At 39.3% G+C, this 22114-nt stretch overlaps 3 protein-coding genes and 1 non-coding gene across 4 annotated transcripts; 1 reads left to right on the top strand and 3 right to left on the bottom strand.

The window, feature by feature from the left end:
- Nucleotides 1-2436: 2436 nt before the first annotated feature.
- Nucleotides 2437-11254, bottom strand: pgk1 (phosphoglycerate kinase 1). Its single transcript, XM_023342533.1, has 11 exons — nt 11082-11254; nt 9395-9445; nt 9153-9308; nt 7811-7955; nt 6507-6610; nt 5948-6067; nt 5192-5306; nt 4205-4384; nt 3956-4133; nt 3276-3374; nt 2437-2799 (listed from the first exon to the last, which is right to left on the bottom strand). The coding sequence occupies exons 1-11, from the start codon at nt 11144-11146 to the stop codon at nt 2759-2761; spliced, it is 1254 nt and encodes a 417-aa protein (XP_023198301.1). The 5' UTR covers nt 11147-11254; the 3' UTR covers nt 2437-2758.
- An 883-nt stretch (nt 11255-12137) lies between these two features.
- LOC102237993 (cytochrome c oxidase subunit 7B, mitochondrial-like) lies at nt 12138-14786 on the bottom strand. The gene is made up of 3 exons (XM_005813531.2): nt 14681-14786; nt 13428-13543; nt 12138-12426 (listed from the first exon to the last, which is right to left on the bottom strand). The coding sequence occupies exons 1-3, from the start codon at nt 14715-14717 to the stop codon at nt 12346-12348; spliced, it is 234 nt and encodes a 77-aa protein (XP_005813588.1). The 5' UTR covers nt 14718-14786; the 3' UTR covers nt 12138-12345.
- Nucleotides 14787-15197: 411 nt separating this feature from the next.
- Nucleotides 15198-15307, top strand: trnal-caa. The gene is made up of 2 exons: nt 15198-15235; nt 15262-15307. It is a non-coding gene; the product is annotated as a tRNA-Leu (tRNA).
- Nucleotides 15308-17757: 2450 nt separating this feature from the next.
- pgrmc1 (progesterone receptor membrane component 1) lies at nt 17758-22043 on the bottom strand. The gene is made up of 3 exons (XM_005813530.3): nt 21711-22043; nt 19390-19545; nt 17758-18450 (listed from the first exon to the last, which is right to left on the bottom strand). The coding sequence occupies exons 1-3, from the start codon at nt 22003-22005 to the stop codon at nt 18356-18358; spliced, it is 546 nt and encodes a 181-aa protein (XP_005813587.1). The 5' UTR covers nt 22006-22043; the 3' UTR covers nt 17758-18355.
- Nucleotides 22044-22114: the final 71 nt, after the last annotated feature.

The raw sequence follows: 22114 nt of genomic DNA, 5'->3' as shown, positions 1-22114 counted from the left end.
CTAGTGAGAAAAATTAATCTATTAATGCATGTTGACCCAGAGACGTAAATAAAAGTTGGAACAGAACCAGAAGAGTTTCATATTGACTGGTTTTATTATATGATTACAACATTTTCTCTCCTAATATTATCAATTTATCCTCAAAATGAACAGAAAACTTTAGCCCGAGTTTGTTGTAGTGACGAGTTGGTTTACCGCAGAGGTGGATGTTAAATTTATGGAAATATTTAAAGGACGGAGCCCTGAGGGACTCCTGAGGAGCAGAACCATGAGTTTAACTGAGATTCAAACAATTCGTTCAGTTTGTTCATACAGCACAAATTCCCCACATGTCATAAATGCACTTAAAAAAAGCAACATCTGCTTTCCAGAGATGAAATCCATCATTTAAATTTAGGTATTTTATATATAAATTTTCTGATTCACAGAGCGCCAATCGGAGAGTCTTTATATGTAAATGAGAAGAGCGGCTTACCTGGTGAGTAGTTATTGAAACACTAAACTTTGTTTCCTCTTGATTTGATCAGGTTTTCATAATAAACATACAGGAAGCAGATAGTGCCCGATAAGAGAAGTTATTTTTATTATTTAACATTTTAATCCTGATTTAATCGGACTGAGAAATCAGAAACAAAATGTTTTGGGTTTCCATGGTAACTGACTCCAGCTGAATAACTATGAGCTGCTGAACTTTTTCGACATGAATGTGTTTCCAGACGGCGAGCTGAATCCGGGCGTTTACGGGAACGTTTTCCCGTCGCTGTCGATCGCAGAAGGTAAAACAGAGTCTGAAGTTTAAGGCTGAAATCTGTTTCATTCATTCACGTCGCTTTTCCTCCAAACAGATGACGATTATGAAAACACAGAGTTCCTGGAGCAGCAAGCCGATGGTGAGTTATCGTCTTTAAATTAATCATCTGCAACTTATTAAAGCAAATTTACACCAAAGACACTGAGCTGAGAAATGTAACAGCTACAGATCAACATGCTGCCGATTTAAACGTAAAATAACTACAACAATAAAGCCACAGATTTGAAATGGTTGAAAATAAAAGAGCAACAATTATTAATAAAATACCACCATGTTTACCTGCGACAACAAGGTGAAAAAAAGCAAATAAAACAGAAGAAAATCTAATTTCAATATTTGGATTTTAATAACAGTTGAGACCAAATTAAGCAGCTTTATTTTAATGTTTTATTATTTACATCTTCCAAAGTTAAAGACTTATCCAAAAAAATTGTCGCTTTTCAGAAAACAGAAATTAAACTATTAATTCTAGAGTTTAAATATATTGCATGTTTTATGAAATCATTTCGGTTTGAAGATAATTCCTCAGCTTGTTTTCTTCGACAGATGAGCCGGACTATGTGAACGAAAACGGGGAGTGCACCTGAACGCATCACGAGCAAATAGCAGCTGTTCATTACGCAACGTCCGGTTCATTTACAACGTTCTGTTTGTAAATACACCAGCAGGTGCTGCCCCCTAGCGGTGAACAAATAAATCTATTCATTTGTTTCAACTTTGTGTTTGTTACTCAATTTATTCTGTTTGATTTGAGAGAAAATGTCACATTATGTTGCATTTTCATAAAAATACATCAGATTATAGATGAGCTGCTAATTTCCATCTAATCCCAATTTACACGTCGGTATTAAAAAAAAAAAGTTTTTAAGTTTTACCCAAACAACAGAAATGAATCATTCTGCGTTTAAATGAAATAATAAATTAATAACAAAATAAATTCATGCTTTTGAAAGGTTCTGCATGAATAAACTAAACATCAACAACGTTTTTGCAAGTTTAGACAATTTTGAATTACAGAATTAAAACCGTCTTTTATAATTATGCTTTAGTTCGGGTTAATGAGAAAAGATTTGTTCTCATCGAGTTAAAGTCATCACTAGCTGCATTTCCATTGACCAGATAAATGCACAAATTTTAATTATTAAAATAAATTTGCTTGATGGAAGCTTTGGGGCAAAAAAAAAAAGATAAAATGTTTTTATGCTACGATGAAGTGTTTTTTTTCCAGCTGTATTAAAATTGGTATATAATGCTAAACTGCAGTAGAAAGAATTTCTTCATCACGAGCCACATGAGCACCAACAGGAAGTTACTACTGCTGGAAACCATGAAGAAGAAAACAGGAAGTGGTGCGATGATGTTGGCGCTCCGTGTTTTTAATGATTTATCGCCTGAACAAACTCATTCACGTGATTTTAACTATTTAATGGAAACAATGCGATGACAAAACTCAGTTTTTCAACAGACTATTACCGAGGAATAATGCTGCCATACAAGGAAATACAATTACGAGAATAAAGTCAAAATATTCTGAGAAGTTGTAATGTGACTTTATTCTCTAATATTTTGACTGACTTGTATTTTCTTAGCACGGCCCCGACGCTCAATGAGGACTTGTTCGCTGATTTATTTTTTAAACATAGATGGTTTTATTAGAACAGATCAGACAGGAAGTAACATCTATGCTGGCCACATCTATGATCGCCACGTTAACAGAGAAGCTCTACAGAAACCGTAAACTCTGATCCTCAGGAAGGAGAAACCTTACTGCTGCTTCGCAGCCGAGAACATCTGCAGTTAGAAAGTAATCAGGGTTAAAGGTCGGCGCTCTGCGGGACAGGCGGCAGGTTGGGGTCGGGGGTCATGATGATGCTTCAGGAGATCTCCACCTCTCACACACACACACACACACACTCACACACACTCCCTCTCTCTCCAGTGAGGCGTCTAGGCGCTGCTGAGCGCGTCCACACCAGGCAGGACTTTACCTGAGAACAGATCAGCATTATAGAGTTTATATTAGACATGAACCGATCCGATATCAATATCCGTATCGGTCCTGATACAGAAGCAAATTCTAGATTGGGTATCAGTTCCCGATCCATAAGGTCAGATCTATTCAGTCCAATTCTACACTTTATTTTACGTCATTTTTCAAATTTATAGTTAAACTTTCTGAATAATTTAAATGAATGTTTGTTAATTTATTTTAACGTTTGACCAAAATAATCAGCTTGTTGTTTTAGTTTATTTAATATTTATTTTCCATTTGCTGTTTTTCTTCCTGTTGGCGCCGACTGACCAGCTGGTGGCGCTGTTGGTTTATATGGAGACATTTATTCACCACTATAATAATAATAATAATAATAATAAGTGTTTACTGACCCATAATAATCCCTATTTGCTTGTATTTTAATTTGAAATTCCTAAATGCTCCCAACTGCTTCCTGTTGATGGCGCTCACCTTCCAGCAGCTCCAGGCTAGCGCCGCCGCCAGTGCTAACGTGGCTAACTTTGTCCTCCGTGTCCCACTTAGCGCAGCAGGTAGCAGTGTCGCCCCCACCTGGACAGAAAGCGAACAGCGTCAGAGGAAACGCCTTTGTCCGTTTATTACATATTTATCATAAACATTTATTTATTCTGCTAAAGTTTACAGACAAGAGATCAAATCCTCAGAAACACAAACAGAAATCAGCTGTTGGTCAGAAACCGATTTTATTCACTTTAATAGTAAAATTCTATTCATTTATTGAATTTAAAACGAAGCAGAACAAGCAGAATGTCAACATGTGAAGATGAACATAAAGATTAAAATAAAAACGCTGCTTCAACCATAAAATCATTTCCTGACCTAAGCTGATGAAAAACCAAAAGTTAAAGTCAAACTGAACGATGTGACGTTTTAGCTGTTTGAAGTGAATATTAGAATAAAGTCGGAAAATCATTAGAAAAATTGTTTTAATGAGAAAATCTGACAGTTTTAAGGATCTGATTGTTCTGAGGAACTCGGCCGTTTCCTTTCTGCAGCTCAGCATCTTAACTTTTTAATTCTTGTTTAGGAATTTTAAAAGTACGACTTTAAAAAGAAAAGTAATCTTTTCCCAAATATTCTGTGGCATCAGAATCCGACCCGGCGGTTCTTACCGATGATGGTGACGCAGCCTGACCTCGTGACCTCCACGACCTTGTCCATCAGGCTCTTGGTTCCCCTGGCGAAGTTTTCCCACTCGAAGACGCCGACCGGCCCGTTCCAGACGATCTGCTTGGCGCGGCCCACCGCCTCCGCGTACAGCCGGGAACTCTCTGGGCCGCAGTCCAGACCCTGCGGACCGCAAGAGCCGGGGGTCACCCGAGGCCAAAGGTCAAAGGTCAAAGGCCGAGGCCTCTCCTTACCATCCAGCCGGCGGGAATGCCGGCAGCGACTGTGGCGGAGCCGGTGGCGGCGTTCTCGTCAAATTTGTCGGCGGTCACGAAGTCGACGGGGAGCGTGATTCTGACGCCGTTCTTCTCGGCTTTCGCCATCAGGTCTTTGACTATACCAGCGCCTTCCTCGTCGAACAGAGACGTTCCGATCTGATCCAGAAATAAAGATTCTAGAGTAAAAATAAAGATTTGGCTTCATCATCAAACAGAGGCGTCTCGACCTACTCATCTGACTGAGAAAGAAAATGTCACAAAGAAAATCCCCCAGTTCAGATGATATTTACTTTAAGAAACTGAACCCGACCTTCCAGTTGACACGTCGGTAAGACTTCAGGAATAATAAATATTTGTGTTCAAACCAAAATTACCGTAAGCGATTAAAAGAAAAACCTAAAATGTTTCTGCCAAGTTTTCTATCATTTATCAAATAAAAATACATTTGATGATTTTAACCAGCAGTTAAAAATAATCAGATTTAACTTTAATAATAATAATATCTTTAAATATCAGGCTTCAACTGTCAATGTTTTCCATATTTAGGCTTTTAATCACACTCTATAAACTTTATTACAAAACACTTTGAATATCAAAACTTTCCCAACCAGAAAATCATCAGCTCCAACGTCACGCCCTCATTTCCCATGATGCAACATTGTCAAACCTGTAACCTCCTCTTGCTTCATGTTTCCTTTTTGTTGCTGAACTTTCTGCTAATCTGGACGTTTCTAATCTACACAGAGCGCCCAGGAACCAGATTCTGTTCAACTGAGTCAGTAAAGTTTGAACTGAGGTCACGACCTGCAGTTTATCTAAAACACACCGAGGTTTCATCAGACTCAACAATAACACAATCTGTCCTAGTCAAATCCTGATTTATTTGCTCTAAAACAGTACATTTGTTCAGCTTTCTTTCGGGTTTTCAGGGGAACTGGTTCTGGTTCTGGAAGCGACGCTGACCTCCATGTTATTGAGAACTTTGAGGAAAGTGAAGGCCATGCCGCCGCCGATGATCATCTCGTCCACTTTATCCAGCATGTTGTTGATCAGCTGGATCTTATCCTTCACCTTCGCTCTGCAAGGGAAACAGTTGGCAACAAACAGTTGGGAAAAAAACAGTCGTAAAAACCAATCAGCAACAACCAGCCAGAAAATCCAGTCAGAAACAACCAGTGGGAAAAAACCAGTGAGCCCTTATTGAAAGTTCTAGTCCAGAACCAGTGAGGCCCGGTACCAGCCGATGTTATGAAGGGAAACACATCGACAGGGGTGGATTTTCAAAATAAAGTTACATTGAATGCTTGATGGTATTAAACTGAATTTCGAACCGATTATGCTGAATATAAGTGAACAGGCCATATATTTTATATAACACACTTTGTTTTTTTAACAATAATAAACTTAATTCTGAGGGTGAGGGGCTTTTATTGTGGCGGTATGCCGCCATCAATTATATTCATTCAGAGCATAGCATTAGAGTGAATAGATCGGCCTTATGGATGGGCTATCGGACCGATACAGATATTGATAACTGATCTGTGCGTCTGCAGTGAAAACCATCAGGTTTGATGAAAGTTAAAGTTTTCTGTTTGCAGTCAGACTTTCACAGTAATGTCGGTGTTTAAAACGTCAACCGTCGGACAGAGGAAGGATTTAAATCTGCAGCACAAACTGACAGGAAGTAGAAACAGAATAAATGGCTGAACTTCCTCTCACCCTCCCAGGATGGCCAGAAACGGCCTCTGAGGTTTCTCCAGCGCCATGGCGAAGTAATCCAGCTCCTTCTTCATGAGGAAACCCGCCGCCTTGTGGGGGAGGTTCACCCCCACCATGGAGCTGAGGGGACAGGTCACAGTGTTAGTCTGGTCGGGTTTCTCAGGATCGTCACAGCGGTATGCTACGTTTCCCTGTTTCAGCAACGAAAACCGGGACTTGGTTACCATGACAACAGAAACCAGAAAGCCTGGAAGACGGTCGCTTTGCTGCATCTGACATTTTTCCACATGCATGGAAGCTGCTGTGTAACCCAACCAAAACTGAAATCACCGTAAAATACGTTGAGGTGTGATACTGAAAGGCCACTATATGAGCTGTAATCAGGTGACGAGAGACAGGAAGCTCCGCCCACTCACCTGCAACTACACCTGGATTTGCAACTCAAACAATAAACAACAAAATGTTTCCATTTCCACAACCAAACTCTGGGAAACGACCAAGACATCGCAGCTTAAAGACAGCGTTTCACAAACCATGTTCCTGCTGAGCCTGGGCTCACCTGTGAGCTCTGTGCGCCGTCCCAAACGCGTCGTTGACGTAAACGTCGCCCAGCTTGGACAGAGACGCCCTGAAGCAGTCCGTCTGTTCCTGGGTGGCCTTGGTCTGAAAGTCACAGAGGTCACAAAGGTCAAAGAGGATGATGAAGACCATGAAGAAGAGAGAAAGAAGGAAGGAAACTAGGGAAGGAAGGAGACAACTTTCAGTGCAGATGTAGATCTGCACTTGAATAAATCGAGGCATAAAACTCAGAGCGTCGCTCAGTGAAACTGAAAACAAAGCCAGGGACTGAGGAACACTCGGGACCCACCGGTAGACACTCGGGACCCACCGGTAGACACTCGGGGATAAATCCTGGTGTTTCCAAAAGCAGGAGACTGAACTGGACCTCCACCTCAACCATTTGCTGTCAGTTCAGTTTGTCATGATTAATTGTGTTCATTTGTATTTTCATGCTTTTGCAAATCACTGCATGTAATTACAAGGAAATGGTTTGTAAACGGACCCAAAGCTGTGACAGCAGCTGATGTTTCTAAAGAAAACCGTGAATGAACCGTGTTCAGTCACTTTCTGTTAGACAAATTATCCAAGTTCATTTACTTATGAGTTTATTTGAGAGGTTATGTTTTCATATTATTATTTTGTCTGTTGTTTACTTGACTCCTTTCTCTTGTGGTACATTATTAAGTGTTTTTTAGGATGTTTGCCTGGAGGCTAGAAACATTAACACATTCCTGTGTTAACAGCTTCCTGTGAAACTGATTGGTAACGGTCAGCCTGGTGCCTGGTAAGGCCAGGTCCACAGAAGGTCCCAGAACATCCTGTAGTAAAGGTCTTTGATCCATTCTTTGTGTGACTGTGTGAAAACGACCAACTTCCTTCCTTGTAATCATAATAAAAGTCAGTTGGGGACGAAGAGCCGGCGGGGTTGATCACAGTGTTTGACGGCGGTTCTCCGCATCTGGCTCTGCTTCCCTCTTCTGCAGAAAAGCAATTTGTGTTTTTGGTTGATTCCTTGCAGGTTAGGAACTAAAATAGACCCAACAGCTTCCAGTCTTTATTGAATTTGCCTGTAATTACTTTTTAAATCCAGCAGGTGTCACTGAGTGATACAGCAACGCAGAGTCGACAGTTTGGGAAATGTGCCACACACCCAGTGAGGCTTCATCTGCCCGACCCTAGAGCCTGGCCCGTTTCTGTTTCCTACTGCTGGTTAAATCAATTAATATCCAAATATGTTCAATGATTACTCAACATATTGCGCCTCCTGTTTAACCAGTTTAACCAGTAGAATGCTCCACTGACCTTGTTCCCAGCCGGGTCTTTGCCTTTGCCCTCCTCAGCAACGTGGAAGCGGAGATTCTCCAGCAGGATGACGGAGCCGGCAGCCGGGTTGGAGCAGGCTGCCTCCACCTCCGGACCCACGCAGTCCTTCAGGAAGGTCACGTCCCTGAGGAACGCCACACACAACCATCAGTCCTACAGGAAGGTCACGACCCTAAGGAACGCCACACACAACCATCAGTCCTACAGGAAGGTCACGACCCTGAGGAACGCCACACACAACCATCAGTCCTACAGGAAGGTCACGACCCTAAGGAACGCCACACACAACCATCAGTCCTACAGGAAGGTCACGACCCTAAGGAACGCCACACACAACCATCAGCTCCCCTGCTGGGTTTCCCTGCAGGTTACCGGCTTTGGACCAATCTGAGAATCGTCAGAACAAACATCAGTCCTACAGGAACTGGACCATTTGGAGTTTCTTCCTACTACTGTTTAAGGGGTCAAAGTTCAACAACTTTAATATTAGATCTAATTTATTCTAACTTTTAGGAGAATCATAAACTTTATTCTGCTTTAAGAAGTTTAGAAGAACTAGGAAAGGTATGAAAATAATTCGCAAACTGAGATCAAATCACTGCAGGATGTCATTTTCCCGCCGTCGGTGGAAACTAAACTGAAGTCACAAAGATAAGTTTGCCCAACGGAAATGGCAATTTTGAAAAAACAAAATCAAAAAAACCCTAAATATCTTTGATAGTTCTTGCATCAGGATGAGGAGATTTTTCTGCACTGCATTGAAATTAGTTCATTTTTGAGAACTGGAAACATTTTTTCTAGTGGGAACCACGAAGAAGACAACAACAGGATGATGGCGCTGCATGTTTTTTTTTATGACTTATCGGGTTACATTTATTCACGTCCGATTTTAATTGCATTTCTTTAATGGAAACTCATCAATTGCAAAATTGTTTTATGAGATTAGCAGAATATCGTCAAAGTTTTCCTTACATCAGCAGAAAAACGCAGCTGATGGGAGCGACTCGTTCTCACTCAGGACACTAACAGAAGGCAGCAACTTCACATGTTGCTGCCAAAGTTTCCGAAAACTGAAAACAAGAAAAAAAGTTGCTAAATTTGTCACTAAAAAAAAAAGTCACTAGGAGTCTTAACAGTTGCTAAATACAGCAACAAAATTGGCAAGTTAGCATCAGTGCTTCATCATCTTGGCCACGCCCATCGGTCTCTTGGTCATGCCCACTTTCGTGGAGTTTTTTGGGGGCGGGGCTTAGCTTCTACACGTGTTCATTTACAATTTAAACAACAAAAGAAAATAAAGGTTTTACGGTGAAGCTCTCACTTTCCCAGCAGAGTCTTGAGCTCGGAAGCAACCGGCTCCATCGAATACTTCTCCGGCATGGCGTTCCCGTCAGGACGGCCCAGATGGCTCATCAGAACCACGGACTTTGCCCCGTGGTCCAGGCAGTACTGGATGCTTGGCACTGCCGCCTTGATCCTGAGAACAGTTCAGATCAACAGGCAGTTGTCTCATTATGGTTCACTTTGGTTAATATTTGAGTTGAAATATAGAAAGAGTTTAACCTCTGGTTGTTGGTGATGTGTTTGTCCTTCATGGGAACGTTGAAGTCGACTCTGGAACAGAACAGTTACTGTAATTACATCGTTTTGACACATTTCATGCCGCTTACTCTGCATTTACAGGAATAACTGAAAATGTTTAAATCAAGTGTTTCAGCTCGCTCCTCTCAGGAAATCTAGCTGTTCTGCTTCTAAATCATGTGTCAAACTCGAGGCCTGGGGCCAAACCCGGCCCGCCAAGGCCTTTTAAGTGGCCCTCAGGACTCCAGAGACCAAATAGCATCAAACTCTCCAGTTTTTCACCATAGTGGAAATTCATGCAAAATCAACAGATCCCCACAACTAAGTTTAATGCAAGTTTTCCACAAAAATGGTCAAAAACATTGAGTTTAAGTAATGCTAACTCCCACCTGCAGGGGGCAGTATTTTTTACTTTACTGCTGCCACACTTGATGTCAAGTTAAAGTCTGATTGATGTGGAGAGTAACAAAAAGTCACATTTACTGAAATACTTGAGCACAAATATTTCTAAATTATCTCCACAAAGTGTCTGATTTTCTCAATCAACAGGACTAGACCAGTACTCTGGTCCAACTAAAATATCAGAACTAAAACTGGCTGATAAAACCAAGAACTGAAGATGCTGGAAATATTTCTCCAAGTTGTCCTCAAACTAAGAACAAAATAAACTCCTGCACTCTGTTTTCAGGTTTCTGGCCACGTTTTGCTCCAGCGCTGCAGGTTTCTGCAGCAGCCTGCCTTGCTGCTTCAGTCGGGCCCAGCCACGTTCTCCAAACCCAGCAATCCATGAAACACCAGCCATGTGGCAGGCTGCTACAGGCCTGGAATTGACTGAAAATGACCTTTTAACGCCGAGCAGTGCTGGCTTTACGTGAACCTTGTCCTATACTGAGCAAACCCTCATGGCCCTCTGACATTTCCACACATGGTGTCGGTTTCAAACGCTCGCCAACAGACTGAGGATCCAATAAAACGGAGCAAGAAGCACATCTAGACAGGATGCCACTCCTCGGAGGAAAGCACTTTGGGCTCTTTTCTGCTGATCTGGTTTTGACATCACATAAATATAGATTATGTGACATAAAAAGCCAGAAAGCTACAACCCTGTGTTATACTCAAATTTCTGGATCAAAACGTTCTCTATGCATTTCACTGAATTTTAAGGAGGTGTAGTTAGGTGACGGGTTTATGGACAAAAAAATGGGAGATGTTCATTTTAATGCTTTTATTAATTAAGTAAGAAATAAATCGGTCTCTTCAGAGCTACCCACGCAAAAAACGCCGATAATGGCAGATCTCATATAAAAACCTCTAAACTGGTTGAATTTAAGGAATTTTGACTTTCTTAAATGGCCCTAATCCCCTTCCGTATCCCTCAAACCGGACCGTGTTTCTGACATTAAATGGCAGGCCGAGCAGCATGTTAATGCAGAGGTTTCATCCATTCAGCTTCTCCTCTCAAGCACGTAACGGGGACGGAAAACGTGACGACACACTGATTCACTTCCTGTGACTCTGCTTGGCTACAGTGAAGCATCACTTTAGAGTCCCAACATACCGACCGGACAGACATTACTACCGAACTGATGGATGCCAGCTAACTGGCGGCTCCTTCCCCATTAGCTGTTGTTCGAGCTGCCGCGGCTACAAGCGACATTAAACTGCCCACCTCATAATGACCCGCTTCCCATTGACGTCCACCTTGTCCAGAGTGAGTTTGTTGGAGAGAGACATGTTGGCTGGTTCGGTTGGTTCTGTCGTTCACCGTCCTGACTGGCTCTCCTCCGCTTCCCCCGGCTGCTGGCGAGTTAGCTACCGAATGTCACTGGTGACCTTAAAGCAGAGCAAAGGAAGAGCGTGGAGGCGGGGCAAATCTCTCCCCCGGCGTCTGATTGGCGAATACGGTTAGAACTGGTGTGTTCTGATTGGATTAGAGGGATGAACGTCTCCTGACGGAATTCTTCGTTGTGTCTGGTAACTGTACCAGCAGATCTTTATAAAATAAATAAAAAAAAACTGCATATCTTCATGTGTTGATGTGATTAACTCAAAAATACTAAAGGTAAATTAAATATTATAATATATATGATAGTTTTCTTAAGAGTTGAAGCGGTGGCCGGTTTGCTTTAGAATAAACCTCCGACTGCATACTTGTCTGGTTTAAAATGTATTATTAAATTAATATGCCTCGCAAATAATCATTCAGCTTTGACCAAGGATTTACCGATAAATATTGCACAAATCTTACAAATAAGCTTTAAATAAAGTTTTCCGTGACTTATAAGTGGAATCCCAATTTTATACATTTTAAAGTAGATTCTTAAGAAACATTTTTATCTTATGCGAGTTGCAGTATTTTAAACATACGACCAGTTAATAAACTTGATAAATCATGAATGCCATTACATCTTGGTATTTCTACATTTAAAATGCTTTTGTTTTATAAAATAAATCCAGTTTTAACCCATTAAACTACATTTTTTGATATCAGCTACCAGTTAAACTCTGGTACACTGAAGCAGAAAAACAAACATTAAAGCAAGTACTGCGTCTGTCAGTCTCATTGCAGCATATTTTAGATGGCTTCCTAATTATTTTGGCAGGTTTTTGCTTTATATTAATCAATCAGTTGAATTAAATGTGTTTAATAAGAAACATCTCAGCAGTTTCCAGCAGGACTTTGTATCCAAAGAACCAATGGAAAATAATACAAATAAAAACAGAGTTATATTCTTTAACAGATTTTTATTCCTGAACGTTGAAAATATACTGCAAGTCATTTATATAAGCAGGAAGATTTCTGTTCTTTCCTGGAAACAACCTTCAAACAGCAGAGAAGTGGAATCAATTTATTTGAACAAAGTTTGTTGGAATAAAGAGAAATTTCCATGTGAACACAGATCATGTGTGTCCATCCAGACGCTTGCTGCTCTTCACTCTGCGTCTCTCCACGGTTTGGGCGTCATTCTCTTGACTGGAGACACGTTCCACACGATTCCCGTCTGGGTCAGAACCTGCACAGCCACCAGTAACAAAAGGTCACTAAACTAACACCAGATGGAATAAAGTCTGACAATCAGCTCAGGCTTCAGGTTTTAAAATGTTTTATGTCTTCAGACCAAAGATTTAAACACATTTCAGATTTCAGATCATTGACTGGGATCATTTTGTAATTTTCCAGGTAAATTTTGGGACCTGTGTTGATGTCCAGGATAAATAATGTTTCACCTTCATTTGTATGCTTTAAAGATAAAAGTTATAAAAGAAATAACAGACATGACACACGTAAAGCAGAACAATCGAAAGGTTGAGCTCAACATGGCACCATGCAGACCTTTGATTTACATTCAATGCAAAATAAAATCCAGTTTTTCTCTTCTTTTTTTATTGAATGACAAGTGTTTTGCCATAATTTCATGTAATGTATGATAGAAAACAACCTTTTGCTGCCCTCTAGCAGTCAAAATTAACAACGGAAAGCGTGTTGTGCAGGTGACGTTGGTGTTGTGGCCTCTAGCATGAATACTTGAATATTATACCATCAGAAAAAATAAATAAAATCCTAAAACTGTCACTTTGAAATAATGTATGACTGACGGTTTGTATTATTTTATAAGGAGAAAATGTATGCAGTGAAGGTTAAAACATTTTCCATAAGTTTCTTCAAAACAAGAAATCTACATTTTTAATAATAAATCCACATTTTTCAGTATCTGCAGATTTATGAACTCAGTAAAATATTTCCTCTGTTTGAGGGAAGAGTTGATGTCAATAGGTGACAGTAAAATCATCATCACCAAAAATTACATAAAGACAATTCCACAAAACATTTGGGTAAAATGCAGATCAAAACTAATCACATTTTTTCCAAACTAAGGCTTTTGCTTTCTTACTGTCTTTAAACTTTCTCCAGTTTTTATTCCCTTAAATTGATATCCAACATTCATTTATTCAGAGGATCAATCAGAATCTGTCTGATTTGCATATTTTAATAAAAGCTTCTGTTGTTACTTACATATGCCCAGACGGCGGTGCAGAAGACGGAGCCACTGACCAGAACTCCCATGCCGTACTTGGAGTGGAAGTCCTGAGGCGCGGTGGATCCATGCCTCAGCTGCCGCCCGGCCCGGCCTGCAGAGAGACAGAGAGACAGAGAGACACCGCCTGGGTTTAATCCTGGAGGCTACGCATCATCAACTAAAGAAATAAAGAGATCAGGTGGGTGTCATGGACAATAAATTACCATTAATTATAAACGTGTAAAAGCAGAAATAGAAGTCTCAATCAGAATGAAGCTTTGCAAAATTAAAAACTGATGGAGAATACGTTTTCCAGAAACCACAAGCAGACAGTCTGAGGAGCGTTCGCCCAACTCCAATCACAATGTCAACATCAACGTTATTTATGGATAAAAAAAGTCAATCTGGTTACTTCAACAATAAAACTAAAATAATAACTCACTTTACTTTAAAAAGTTTCATAGGTTTAACTCGTCTTCAAATGAAAAGGAACATATTATAGAGGTACAAGATTTTTAGAGTTTGAACGAGCAGAATAACCTTTTATAGAGATTCAAATGAGCAATGTAGAACATTATATGCATCTAGATAAAAAAAACACATGAAATACAAATGAGACAAAGATAACCTGGACTCTGCAAATAAAACAAGAATAAACCACGGATTTAAAATAAGTTTGTATAACTAGTAAAAGGCCGTTTTGGTGTGAAAGACTGTCATCCAAAAGTTTTTCCTGAAAATGATAGCATTTATATTTCTTGGAAACATTTTTCATTTGTAAAAGTTGAAGTGCAGTCCTGTAAGAAACTACAAACCCACTTCTGAAATCAATTGTTTATTTTACAGTAGATTTTAACGTGTTTAAGAAAAATTATTGTGAGCTTTTCCGTCCTGATTGACTTCGCAGGAACAACAATGCTTGTGTTTTATGACACTAACATTTTCAAACTAACTGTAATCTTAATTACACCGAGCTGGACAACACTTAGTACACCGTACTGTGTTCACCAATGTAAGTTGCGTATTTGAATTACCAGAACCCCGGGCTTATGTGCAGTAAAACACATAAAAACACATAATGTGTGAATGCATCAGGATTCCATAGGGCATGCTATTAGTGGCTAGCTAACGGCAGGCGGTCAAACAACCAAAAACCTTATTACTCCCTTCTGTTGATTGATAATAGACTGATCTTTGATCTAATAACATAAAATAGGATATAAATTACAAAGGAAAGCGGTCTCCTTACCTCCGAGGATAGCTACAGTCTTCGCAAACCGGTACATGTCGTCTGGCTTAGCGTCTTCAAATACCCTTGAAAAAGTCCAATATGGCCGTCAGAGGCAGATATACCGGAAGCTGAGGCGTTCACGTACCGTAGTTTTAACACATGAATGAGTTCTAAAACTGTATAGTCTACAACTTAAATAAGTATATGTTAAATACCATCCCTGTAATAACTCAATGAGCTAAAATGAATAAAACAATCACAATTAAACGGCATGTACAAAAACTTTTGTTCTGTTTTTTAAAATATTTCCGTTCGAGCTGGTTACTTCAATGCCGCATGACTGGGACTTTTACAATACGCATGCGTACAGAAAAACTAACCGTTAAAAGTATTGTACGCCCTACACCTAACTAAACACATGTACGTCATTTTCCACATACACATCATAATGGAATAATCCTTTATATACAAAATCAAAACACTTAAGTCTGTGAGACGGATTAAATATATAGTAAAATTTCTACAATGTGACTGTGTCAGGATGGCCGAGTGGTCTAAGGCGCCAGACTCAAGGATCAAACCTTCCGTATCAACGGGACTTCTGGTCTCCGAATGGAGGCGTGGGTTCGAATCCCACTTCTGACACTTACCTTTTTTATTCTATAATACACCAGAAATAGTTTTTGCTGTGGCCTTAAATTGCCCGAGATGAGAACATTTAAACTTCTAGCGGTATGTGAAGATATGCTACAAATATCGATATGTTACTGTAACATCTATACTTCACGTTCTGTTGTTCAGTCCAGTAAAAATATTCTGAAGTTTTTATTTTATAACTTTAGACCTGCTCACTTTTAGAGGATCCAACACATTAATTAGAACCCTCTAAATAAGTTGAATTACGAATGTAAGACAAACAAAGATAAAATGTTTGATATTCTAATTTGTAGCATGAGGAAAAACTGATTTTTAAGGCATTTATGAATTAACTGAAATGCATATATATTTTACTGCTTTTAATGCAGTCAATTCTCTCACCTGTCCAGCATGTTGCCTCTGTCTGTTGACTTTTTACCTTAAAGAACTGTCTCAACATTTAAAAGTAAGCAGAGAATCTGCTTACAGGAAAACTATGAGTCATTTTCCGGAAACTACTTCAGTTTCCAGAAAAGAACGATTAAAAACTATTATCTGCAGTTTGATTTGAGCAGCATAGGGAACACAGCAAACATTAAACTACAGCTGTTTGGCCTAGATGTGTCAGAAACTTTCTGCATGCCATCTCAGTGGTGGAACATGGTAGTGGCAGCATCATGCTGTGGGGATGCGTTGCTACATCATAGAGCTACAGACTGGCCCTTTCTGGAAGGCATGTTGAAGTTTCTCCTTCCAGCAGCAGAATCAGTCAGAGCCGATCCAAACCAAAAATAGCCATGTCTTCAAATGGCCCAGTCAAAGTCCAGACTAAAATCTAATGGAGAATCTGCAGTGAGGCTTGAAAAGTCCTGCTCCATCCAATCTGACCAAACTTCACTCTGCATGACCCAGAGCATCAAAGTTTGACCACCAGAAAAATACAAAGACATTTAAAACAAATTGAAAAACCTTTTTCCTTTCTTACTATTCACTTCATAAATATTCTCTTCTTTGTTTTGTCCCATAAAATCACAATAAAATACAACAAACATGATGTAAAAAATGAAAAACATTCAGTATTAATTTTGTTCTAAATATATTTGATACTAAACAATTTAGATTTACAGTTTAAAATTATTTTTATAAAGTTAAATTAACTGATGATCATAAAAAGTATTAAACTAAATCAAATCCAATTTGATCTGTACAGAAAGTTTCAGCAGCTTTTCTTTACATCATAGAAACACAAAGTCATGAAACAGAATCAACAATCAATCGGGACATTAAGTCGAGTTCCATCGTTAAATTGATTATTGATTACGTTTCAAGTAAAACTCTAACCAGCTGCTTTTAGTCTGGATTTAAAGGATCTCAGTGTTTCTGATGCAGAACCAGAACCAGAACCTGATGGGTCTGGAAGGTTGATCCAGCAGCAGCAGCAGATCTTTAATGTGTTGTGGTTCTGATCCGTTCAGTGGTTTATAAACTAACAGGATTTAAAGTTTATCCTCTGAGCTACAGGGAGCCAGTGGAGGTTCTGGAGAACTGGGTTTATGTCTCTATCCTCCTGGTTCTGGTCAGAACTCCAGCAGCAGCGTTCTGGATCAGCTGCAGCTGGAGGATTGATTTGTTGGACAGACGCTGCTGCAGGAATCAAAGCGACTGAAGATAAACGCATGAGGCTCTGACTTAATCATAATCATGTTTACAAACATAGATCCCCTGCATGTTATTGTTTACATAAGGAAATTCTGAGCATGCGAAATTTAATAAAAGCCTGACATATTCATTTACGTCATGCATAGCCGCCGTAGAATAACTCCACCAAACCTGGACATGTAGATATTATTCATTTTGTCTTTGCTCCACATCAAAGGGAAAAACTGCTTCCGAACATTTAAATGGGAATGTGAAAACTCAGCGATTTTGAAGAAAAAATAATCAGAATTGATTAAGCTAAATGAAAAATACTTTATAGTACAAACTACAGGGTGAAAATAGCAATATAAATTATTTTATCATTTTATATTTTTCCATGATGGCAGGTGATATATCTGCCTCCCCTGACGGCATTAATGCTCTAGATGTTCTTCAGCTGATAGAAGACCGACTTTGTGACCGTCTTTATGTGGTTGTGAAGGGTCAGGTCAGAGGTCATCACTACTCCAGGTTTCAGGCTGATCGCTGGTGTTTTTATCCGCTTTAATATCTGCTCAACAAAAAAAAAAATACTTAATTTGTAAATGTTTAACTTTAAGAAACTGAAACAAAAGTCACCCAGCTGGTCATTTTAAACTTTTCTTTATTAAATCAAAATATGATTCAGAGATTATGTCTGTGAGACCCAATGCATACATACAGGAAAATATTGCTTCATTTTATAACAAATTAAATGCGTAAAACAAGAGCAAAACAGAAAAATAAACTTTAAATGAGTTTGAGCTTAAAACCATCAGAAGATCATTTTAGTAACCAGAATAAATGTAAAGATCAGATCCTGATTTAGTGCTAAAATAATAAAAACAGAAGCAGTTTATTACAACTGTAGTTTCAGAGCATAGTGTCATTACAAGTCTTCAAATGATTATATTTCATCTTAAACATAAAAAAGAAGCAAAAAGTTGAAAATGTCTCTCAATGTAAAAGCAGAGAAAACAGCAGAAATCTGAATGAACCGTTTCTGTTCAGGTTGGGAATCGATTATGTACAAAACAGTCCAGATCAGTTGTTTGTAACTCCGTCTACATGCAGCTTCCTTAACATTTAATATGCAATAATTATGCTAATTTATCGTCTTTAAAAGGTTTTCATCAGAAAGAGTCCAAGCAGCTTCTGACACATTTTTATTTTCACCAATTCAGCCGAGTTTGAGTTCAGATGAAACCGATTACAACGAGACGATCTGAGCAGAAACACGGCGCTTCACCGTTAACGGCCCGAAGAAATGGAGATCAGTGATTGGTCCAAAGCTGAAGGAAATGGAAATGTTTTCTCAGAAAGTCCTGAAGCTCAGAGCGAAGGTGCTACAAACGGTAAGGCCAGTCTCCTCTTCGTCCCCTAGTCGCTCTTCTTGTCCTTTCCCTCCTCTTCGTCCGTGTATTCGCTCGGTTCTTCTCCCAGTTTCAGCAGTTTCCCGATGTAATCGTATTTCACTGCAACAGAACCCATCAGGTTTCAGGATTTAAAGGTTTTTCCAGTGGAAACTGAAATAATCTTCGGCTGAGTCACAGATTATTCCAGTGATTCTGATTAACATGATAAAAATGGGCTAACTTTTCATTTAGCTGCTTTAGTTTTTTAATGTATTAAACCATTAAAAGATGCAAATAAATAACTTGATTCCTCTCTTAAAGAAAATAAATATTTTATTGCCTAAAATGCAATAACAGTAAATATAATGTCTGAAAAAGGTTTAAGCAGCTAAATGCAGATATGCCCGTTTATTTGATCTGATTAATCGATTAATCAATAACTAAAACAATAATTATCTTCAGTCCCAGTTAGGATCAATCAGGAGTTAGGAACAACTAAAAAGGTTCAGTCTGAAGCAGAAAGATTAAAACACGTGTTGATTATGTGTTTTTAAAAAACTCCCTTAGCAGATTAAAACATACTAGCAATAAGATCTTAGGAGTTGATCAATAATCACTAACAGAACAGTGTAGAAAACTAATCATGAGGAAAACTAAAGCCATTATTGCTGATGCTTCTCATCCTTTACAGACTCAGACTCCTAGTAGAAAAAGCAGCAGGTCGAAGCTCTCCTTTGTTCCTGCAGCAATGTCTCATCTTACTGCCGGACCAGGTGGGGGGATTGCACCTGGTCTAGTGATAAAGAAACACCTGCTGCACTCTTCACATTACGTATGGATTTGTATTACATGTCCTTTTGGTATGTTTTGTTGCCCAATTTGGGACACGAATAAATCTGAAATGTGAAATCTGATTATTTTATTGATAATGTGAGCAGGACATCTGGATCAGGTGAACCTGAAAGCCGCTTGGTTCTGATCACTAAAACCTCACAACCAATCAGGTGTTTTTCCAAAATGATCAGAAACAGAAAATGGATGAGTAGAAAGGAAACCGACTGGTGAACTGCGTCTCCCACTCGGCCAGGCTCTCCTGCTGCATGGCGTTCAGGTCCGACAGGTCGTCGTACTCCGGCTTCAGGGCGTCTCTGTCCAGGCAGAAGGTGGCCAGGCCTCTGGAGGCGTCTCTGCCGGCGAACACGCCGTACGGCCCGTCTGCAGGGACGCCGGCCACAACCATCGTTAAATCAACTCATCACATCACTAAATTAAAGTCATATCAATAACTTCCAATTCTATGATTTATTGTTTTTCTCTTCCTACCAAAAACTGGATGATAAAGTTTTCGGTTTAGTGTTTTTTAGGGATAATTTTCATAATTCATTTTATTTATTGATTCTGTTTTATTTATTTTAGATATTTAAAATGTATTTGAGTTCCAGAGTTAAATGTTCATTAGAAATTAAAGTTTGTTGATCTGTGAGAGTCTGTTTTTGCTCTATTATTACGCCATTATTACCAATATATTACTGGAAAATGATCTCAAAACAACAATATTATCGTTATTATTAACAATATTAATTACAAAAACGTCAATCATCCAGAATAAGGCGTTATTATTACAGGCTTGGTGTTTAGTTTGATTTTGATGAATGAAAATCATTTATTTAAATTGTGAATATATATGAAACGTCTGCATGCTGATCAGAACACCAAACGTTTCTGTAGCTTTATCTGCTAATCACAGGCTGAACAGCAGGGGGAGCTAGAAACAAGAACACCGAGCATTTAAAGCAACGGGAAACTTCCAGAGGAAGAGTCAGTTATTCTAAATCAATAAAGGATTTTATCATTCAGACCCCTTCAGCCTTAACCCGACTCCGCTCTGTCTGCCTAGTCAAAGTCCAGTTGGTGAGGTGTGAACTCTAATCGACCTCTGACCTCTGGTCCTCTAAACCTTGGTCTGGGTTCAGTTTGAATGTGAACGCCAAGCGGACCGGAAACTGCTCCAAAAGCAGGAAGTGGACTACAGAGCAGGGCATTCTGGGTAAATATAAGTAAAGCTAACGTGCTAGCCTAGCGCTAGCAGCATAAATGGCTCCTGGTCAAAGACTTTAATTTTAATATTAACACATAACCAATTTTATATTATTTTAATATAAGTTACTTTTCTGTTTCAAATAAAAAATATCATGCTATATTCATTTTGTTTTAAAATATTTCAATACAGTGAAAGCGTCATACTATCAGATCCTCACTGAATGCAACGGATAATCTGAAGCATTAGAATCATAAATATTCAACTTCAACTTGAATATTTATGATATTTCAGTTTATAAACTTCCTTTATATTGATGTTTGTTGAGTTTTAACAGCGGCTCTTTGCCTCTTTTAGACACATTCAAGGCTGCAGATGCTGCTGTGAAAAATGACTTTATGCAAAAACGTTAAAAACATGAAAATCAGTTAAACCATGATCTCCTGCTGGGATTTAAAGTCCAGGGCTGCAGACTTTGGATGATGGCCGCCGGTTATCCAGTCGGTCAGAGGTCACGCACAGCAGAGGTTACAGAATGAGATAAGATAAAAACCAGACAGGTACAACTGAGTCAGAAACGCTCCTGTGACCCCTGGAAAAAATGACTTCATTAAGTAAATCCGACATTCAGATGTTATTCTGTGACAAAAAGGCGCACGCGAGATTTTAAAGAGCAACAAATGAGGGACTTAGTGTCAGAATTTGAACCTAAAATAATGTTAAAAAATAAAAACTGATGCTATGGATTATGCTAATCACAGAAAACTAAAACTATTTCATTCTGCTGTACCTGATATAATCTGGTATGACATTAAGTTGAGAGGATATTGGAATCAGTAAGTGTGTTTTTTTTCTTATGCACACAAATTGAACAATGTGATTTCTGTTTAGAAAAACCTCAAATTACAATCAATTCAAAGTTTTAGTCAATTCAACCATTCATTTAATAAGAACATTAAATAAAGGACATTAAATAAATAAAAATGAAAACAACAACTAAGAAAATAGTGTAAATGAGTCTTAATCATCTGATTGCAATAATACTAATTATTTGTCACTTTAAATGCTCTGCGACACTCCATGGTCTTTTTCTGGAGAAGGAGTGAACTTGTTCATAGACGATCTCTGATTTAAAGGTTGCCACAGCCTCTCCGCTTTAAAATAAAAATCTGATTAAAGGGGTGTGACGCCACATTCCAGCAGAAAAACTAAAATAAACGACCCAAAACCCAGAGCACGGAAATTAACCAGCTGTTTAAACCTTGGAAACGACAAACGGTCGCCTCAGGCCAGCTTAGATGCTGGAAGGCGGGAGGAAACCGCAGCTTTTAGGAACGTTTACCGGGTCCGTAGAACTTCTTTCCTCTGGTCACGTCGAATACTTTCCCGTTAACGGCCATGAGAATCCGCGGATCCTGCACTCCATCGTAAGGCTTCAACTCTGCCAGAGTGAAATCCTTCTTTTTCATTTTAGGCAGAGGCTTCTCCACCTCACCCAGATCCGACGGCCGGTCGCCGCGGAAGATTTTGTACAACAAGAACAAGCAGAGGCTGAGCAGGGTGAGGTTCAACGGGGAGGTGAAGATTTCTTGGAAAATTCCTCCTGAAGTAACTTCGCTCCCCTCTGCTTCAGCCATGTTGGCGTCCTTCTCCAACCTCACGAGTGTGCGTGTCTCAGTTGAGTGCACAAGAGTTCGTGAGGAATGGACCAATTACCGTTCAGCATTAGCACCACCTGTTCACGAT

This window comes from Xiphophorus maculatus, chromosome 11 (genome assembly GCF_002775205.1).
Source record: "Xiphophorus maculatus strain JP 163 A chromosome 11, X_maculatus-5.0-male, whole genome shotgun sequence".
Taxonomy (NCBI): domain Eukaryota; kingdom Metazoa; phylum Chordata; class Actinopteri; order Cyprinodontiformes; family Poeciliidae; genus Xiphophorus; species Xiphophorus maculatus.
The sequence above is the reverse complement of the archived record's forward strand: the minus strand, read 5'-3'. Positions and strand labels throughout refer to the sequence as shown.

Excerpts from the sequence above, each read along its gene's own strand:
- pgrmc1 (XM_005813530.3), bottom strand. The coding sequence starts at position 22,005 with ATGGCTGAAGCAGAGGGGAGCGAAGTTACTTCAGGAGGAATTTTCCAA. Across the intron at positions 19,546-21,710 it reads AAAGAAGTTCTACGGACCCG|ACGGGCCGTACGGCGTGTTC; the intron begins GTAAACGTTCCT and ends GCGTCCCTGCAG. Across the intron at positions 18,451-19,389 it reads GTGGGAGACGCAGTTCACCA|TGAAATACGATTACATCGGG; the intron begins GTCGGTTTCCTT and ends GTTCTGTTGCAG.
- LOC102237993 (XM_005813531.2), bottom strand. The coding sequence starts at position 14,717 with ATGTACCGGTTTGCGAAGACTGTAGCTATCCTCGGAG. Across the intron at positions 13,544-14,680 it reads GACTGTAGCTATCCTCGGAG|GCCGGGCCGGGCGGCAGCTG; the intron begins GTAAGGAGACCG and ends GTCTCTCTGCAG. Across the intron at positions 12,427-13,427 it reads GCACCGCCGTCTGGGCATAT|GTTCTGACCCAGACGGGAAT; the intron begins GTAAGTAACAAC and ends GTGGCTGTGCAG.
- pgk1 (XM_023342533.1), bottom strand. The coding sequence starts at position 11,146 with ATGTCTCTCTCCAACAAACTCACTCTGGACAAGGTGGACGTCAATGGG. Across the intron at positions 7,956-9,152 it reads CTCAAGACTCTGCTGGGAAA|GGACGTGACCTTCCTGAAGG; the intron begins GTGAGAGCTTCA and ends GGCGTTCCTCAG. Across the intron at positions 2,800-3,275 it reads TAGCCTGGAGCTGCTGGAAG|GTAAAGTCCTGCCTGGTGTG; the intron begins GTGAGCGCCATC and ends ATCTGTTCTCAG.